The sequence below is a fragment of the Opisthorchis viverrini genome (assembly GCF_000715545.1).
Source record: "Opisthorchis viverrini unplaced genomic scaffold opera_v5_18, whole genome shotgun sequence".
Lineage (NCBI taxonomy): Eukaryota > Metazoa > Platyhelminthes > Trematoda > Opisthorchiida > Opisthorchiidae > Opisthorchis > Opisthorchis viverrini.
This window is the reverse complement of record NW_008751674.1, coordinates 2,356,131-2,361,478: the sequence shown is the minus strand read 5'-3', so window position 1 is coordinate 2,361,478 and position 5,348 is coordinate 2,356,131. Positions and strand designations below refer to the sequence as shown.

The following is a 5,348-nucleotide window of genomic DNA, read 5'->3' as shown; positions in this document are numbered from 1 at the left end:
CAGTCCCCGAATTTTTGTCAACCATATGTTCTACTTGAAACCAAATTGCGAAGTACCCTCAGTTGGAAACAAATTTGGCCCTGTATCGCGATATCTCAAACATCGTAGCGACTGAAACATGAAGCGACCTGGTGCAGCACATTAAGTCACAAACGAGAGATTCAGTTGGGTTCCAGGTGAGTCTCTCGAAAAACCAAATTAGTTTGCAAATGAGTGTATATTCGCTAAGCTGATCTCTAGTTATTCTAGAAACTGGTCTCTCCATATTTGATTGTATCTTGATGAAATAGCATTCAGACAGTACTGCAGTCACCCGGCTCTGACCGTTTTGGTTTATTACGGTTTATCTGCGTGTCGGTGCCCGTTATTTTGACGTCACAATCCGATTCTGCCTATGGATTTTTGTATCACAGACAAAAAGTTACTTTCACTCAAGAGGAAAGCGGTAGAGCGTCTGCTTAAAGATAGGTTACTTCGGTGATAAACGCTTGATGGACAGCCATGAGGTTTCTGTTTACGTGTTTCACCGTCCATAGCCTGCTGTCAACCAGACAGACGTGCACACAACAGACGGCCAAACAGAGTAAACGAACCATACGACTGACCTCAATTCTGGACATGCTATCGACTATCATCAATCGTCTGCTTATGAGGGCGGTACATCTCAGCCAGAGTAAAACTATGCGGTTGCAATCTGTCATGACAGTATTCATTGAGAACTGTTCTGCTCGGGGTGAATGCTCTGTGTAGCATGAGATGATGAAAATGTTTACAGTCAAGTTAGATCGGTAACTACCAACCGGCGAACTAAGATAGACTATCGGTTGCTCGGATACGACATATGCACATAAAACAGTTTGTTAGAACACAACTCCGAAAATCGATAGTTAATTAGCCAAACCAGGTCAGTGATACGCATGCAACATTGGGCATGGTAAAGGATGCTGCTCTGTTTATCGTCGTTCCTCGTGTTAAAGTGAACACTCTCACCCTCATTCGAACGGTGATCTTAATGTAAAGTGAACGACATTAATAAAAAATGAAAACACTTTTTACGATGCTTTTCTTCCCACATGACAAGTTGAAAGTTTTTTTAAATGTAAAATAGACTCATCCATTTGAATATTCCAGATAACCTGTTTTCCTTTCCAAAAGTGACGGCAAAATTAGACTTGTTAAAAAGTGCTATACATAGGAGATCAGGAGGTTCAAACCCCCGAGTAAAGCATCCAACACTTGGTTTCTGAGTGATACTCATCAGTTGTGGCCACAGTCATGATTCCATTAATTTATCGATTGTTACAAACACTGCAACGTCCTGTGTAGACATCCTGGCTTCATTGATCACCGCCCATGAGTGAAATCATTTATCTAACGAGCACTACCGCCGCAGCACCGATACTTAGTACGTAACTAGATCAAGCGAAAAAGAAGCCTGTCAAATCAATGCTGAAAAATTGCCAGAAGCTAAACTTATCGTAACACACCCGGACAGCAGTTTAGAGTTGCGAAACCGCTCCGCGGGATTAGTCCACACACAATCTTTTATGCGGCAGAAGTTTCAATGAATACACGCTCGATTGAACAGCCGTCCTTCTGTCCTGACGCTGACATGATCGCACAAAGATGAGCTAAATAACCAGTTTTCCACAACTTCGTTTCTCCAACTATTTCCCTACCTCGTTCCCTGTGTGAACAAGTATTTTTGCAGCTGTATAAAGCCCTCTAAGTGGGAAATCAATATACACTGCTCGCTACCGCTTTTTTACCCGTTGACACGGCCTGTGTCCATACGTTGGAATTTGGTATCTCATCGGTCATATACAGCAGTCCTCTACGCAAAAGACTTCACGGAAAACAAACTAACTCGTACCAGCTCCACGCTCGAGTGTCTATAGGAGGAACTGTGCTAATAACTGTCTCCACAGACACCATCTGACAGTCCTCCAAGACTTCTCAGCTAATTAAAACTTCTCTGTACAATGCAAGAATAGTAACACCATGGTATAATTAAAGTACTCCGCCATAAATATCATTGCTGTAAAAATACTAACTCAAAAGGCTTCAGTGGTTGAAACCATATGTCACATTGGCTCAGAGCTGGTTCAAGGTGTCTCTGTGAATAGCTAGGTTATGGCCTTTTATTCTACCATAATATATCTAGGCTCTATACTTTCTCTGTTACATGCCACATGACGCTGAAGTTCCTACCTCATATAGGCCTCGTGATTCATGCATGTAAACAATGTCCTCATAGGGTTTAAACAAATGACACCTTAGCACCCTCATCTCTTTGATCTCTCCAATGTCTTCTTCATACTCGTCAGCAATGACCCCCTTTTCACGTATGATCCTTATTTGAAGGTTGGCTGCTGTATTTGGAAACGGGAAAACTGTTCATCCTAGATTATCTTAAGTGGCTGGAACACGGGGTTACTTTTCCGCATAACCCTGTGAACCCTATCGACATAGTCATACTTTAACACTTATGTCTCGTAGTCGCAGGATTCCGGAACCGAACTGCTGTAGTAAAAATGAAAATCAAACTGATTTTCTTTTTTCTTCATAATGGGACTACAGCATGAAAAACGGTTTTTTGTCGGACCGGAGCACATTGTAGGCCTTGGTAGTCGCTAAATGATGTTCTGAAATTTCTCAGGGGATGAGCTGCTTTTGAACAATTTTTAAACCCGGTAAGTGGTATAGACGTAATACACTACTCATAAGGTTGCTGAAAATTTCTTATTCCTTACATGTATCACGATATCTCGAAAATGTTACCAACTGAAACATGAGGCGGCCTGGTACAGCACATCCAGTTGCTTGAAAACAGCATAAACGAGAGAGTTAGCTGGATCCTTGCTGAGTCCCCCTCAAAACCAAATTTGCTTGCAAATGAATGTGTTCCGCTGGTAATTGGTACTTTATCGAATCGTCCCGGTTTTTTTACTGCATCGAGGACTGGATAGTCATTTGAACAGAATGGTCCACATCGCAAACCCAATGCTGTTTTTTCTGAGATTGATGTTCTTTTGCAGAGAACTTATACTTTTGAAGAGGCTTTGTGTAAAGAATCGAGAGTCGTCTCCCTAAACGGGGTATTTTTATGGCACCGTACTATTATTTCCGTATTAGTCGTTTACCGTGCAGCCAAAATCATGTTATTCTATTGGAGTTATTATTCAAGAAACCGCGCTTCATACTTGCAAAGTGTAAAGTGCTGCTACAAGACTGGGCGGGATCAAACTCACAGCCCATGCTTGCAGGTGAGCCGATTGACGTGGTAGATAGATTTGTTAACCTGGGCAGCCGTATAAGTTCCAGTGGAGTGGCTTGAGGTGAGACTTTCTAGAACTGGAAAGGCCAGAGCAGCTCTTTCCGACCTCCGACACCTATGGCGCCAAAGTGACGTGGGTAATGCCAGATGGTCTTAGAAAGAACAAACTCTCCCGCTATAAATGAATTACTCACGCTTCATAGGCTGCGCTGGTTTGGGTATGTACTTCGCGTGCCAGAAGGCCGTCTGATCCACAGAGCTCTTTTTTCCGAGCCCTGCGCTGAGTGGAAGCGACCGAGCGGTGGACAGTGCATGACCTGGCGACGAAGTACGAAAACAGTAACCAGTACACCTAGTCGGGTGGGCAACTGTCACCTCACCCAGAGACTCAAATCACCAGTGGTTAATGACATAGGCGGAAATGGCCCAGTCATACAGTCAGTGGTGCTCGTGCACCAAAGTCATCGCCTTCAACACGTAGCTGTCCAGTTTCGGAAAAAACTGAACATGCCTTCGCCTCCAAGGCTTGGTTGTATATTCCAGTTTCCCGTTTTCCGGGGATCAAAACTTTAGCAGCTGGAACCAATGTACCAATGGTACATGGTTTATAGGTGATGGATTGATTGAATTGATTCAAGAAGCCTGTTAGTTTTAGATCACTAAAAGGCCCAATTCGCGGAATATGTATATTACTTACTTTGGGAGGGAACTTCGCACGACGGGGGCATATAATTTTGGCTGTTTCAGACCCTCAGAGGGTCTGGAGCGAATGGAACTATCTGTAGATGTCATGATAAGAACAATGGTAGCTTACATAGCTCACACCACAAAGTGGTACGCAGGTAGATGTGGATCACGTGGATGGTTAGAGAAGGTCGTGTGTATAAATGCAAAAATGGGAGGGAAGGGGTAGAAAGGTCATTGAATCACGAAGTAAAGTGGATGATATCACAGTCGCTTAGTCATGCGTACAAAATAGCTAATAGGTCAGCATAAGTTCAAAGCTACTCATAAGTTCGCCGAACCCCCCCTCCCGGGACAGCCCTAAACTGGTCCGGCCTTTCAGTTCGGACTTATCAGGTAGGCACAGTCCCCGAATTTCCGTCAATATAATGTTCCACTTGAACCCACAACTAGCAACTAGCGAACTAAACTCACTTGTAAACTAGCTTGCTCGAAAGGAGAGACTCAATTGAATCCAACTGGATGCACTCCCCGAATTATCCATCAACCTCGTTTCAATTTTGGACATCAAAAGTTAGGTACTTCGAGGCAAACAGTGATGCGCACGATAAGCCGATGTTGACAGAAGATTCATTAAAACCAAGCTAATATGCAAACCAGTGTTTATCGTAACTTGCGTCAGCTTGGTAGTCAGGTATGGAATGAAACTGGTAGAGATGCAGGGATCGGACCTATTTGATGGACCTAAAGAAGGAAGTTGGCGATTCGAAACTTTGCGTTTAGTGTTTAAAGTAGAACCGACTACTTTGGACTGCAGAAATTATTTAGTGAAACGCTGTTGACCATTTTATTGTCATCACTTATGGGTCAGGTGTTTGATTAAAAGCTGACTCAGTTCCCTGGGCCTACACAGACAAATAAGCAGTGTAGCAGCCCGTTTACAAGACCGGCCGCTTTCTGTCAATTCGTAGAAATGCCTATTACAAGAGGTTATCGTAAAAGGAAAGGATCTGGAAGCCATCAGACCCTCAACAGTTTGCCCTCTCTTTTAGATATCACTTCAGGCAAAACAGCTTTACATGTGGAAATCATCATTGAAATGTCTTCACTTTTCTCCAACGCCTACTGTGATTTGCTGACCTTGCACACAGTGAAGGTTAGTGTTAGTGCTGTGCGCCTTCCAGGATGGGCTCCCCGTGACCCCACGTATATTCGGCTGAAGACGTTGCAAGAAATGGTGGCTAATCGATGTCAGTGGCCTTCGTGCTGTCAGTTTCTTTCCAGATTGTCTGATTGAGCGGTTAGAGGTGTAGGCGGCCCAGAATACTTGACATAGGCCTGCACTAAGTCCCCTCCACAACCCACTCTTTCTTCTTTTTACTCTAGG

General features: G+C 43.6%; 2 protein-coding genes across 2 annotated transcripts in view; one reads left to right on the top strand and one right to left on the bottom strand.

Annotated features, from left to right (window-relative positions):
- Positions 1-5,348, top strand: part of T265_01697 (hypothetical protein) — a gene marked incomplete at both ends in the record, with an annotated part of 34,353 nt that overhangs the window by 4,568 nt on the left and 24,437 nt on the right. Inside the window, one exon of the mRNA XM_009165763.1 lies at positions 5,026-5,117. Coding sequence (XP_009164027.1) covers positions 5,026-5,117 — 92 coding nt within the window. The remainder of the gene's footprint in view (positions 1-5,025; positions 5,118-5,348) is intronic.
- T265_01695 (hypothetical protein) overlaps positions 3,708-5,348 on the bottom strand; it is a gene marked incomplete at both ends in the record, with an annotated part of 7,188 nt that continues 5,547 nt past the window's right edge. Inside the window, 2 exons of the mRNA XM_009165761.1 lie at positions 3,708-3,936; positions 3,975-4,037. Coding sequence (XP_009164025.1) covers positions 3,708-3,936; positions 3,975-4,037 — 292 coding nt within the window. The remainder of the gene's footprint in view (positions 3,937-3,974; positions 4,038-5,348) is intronic.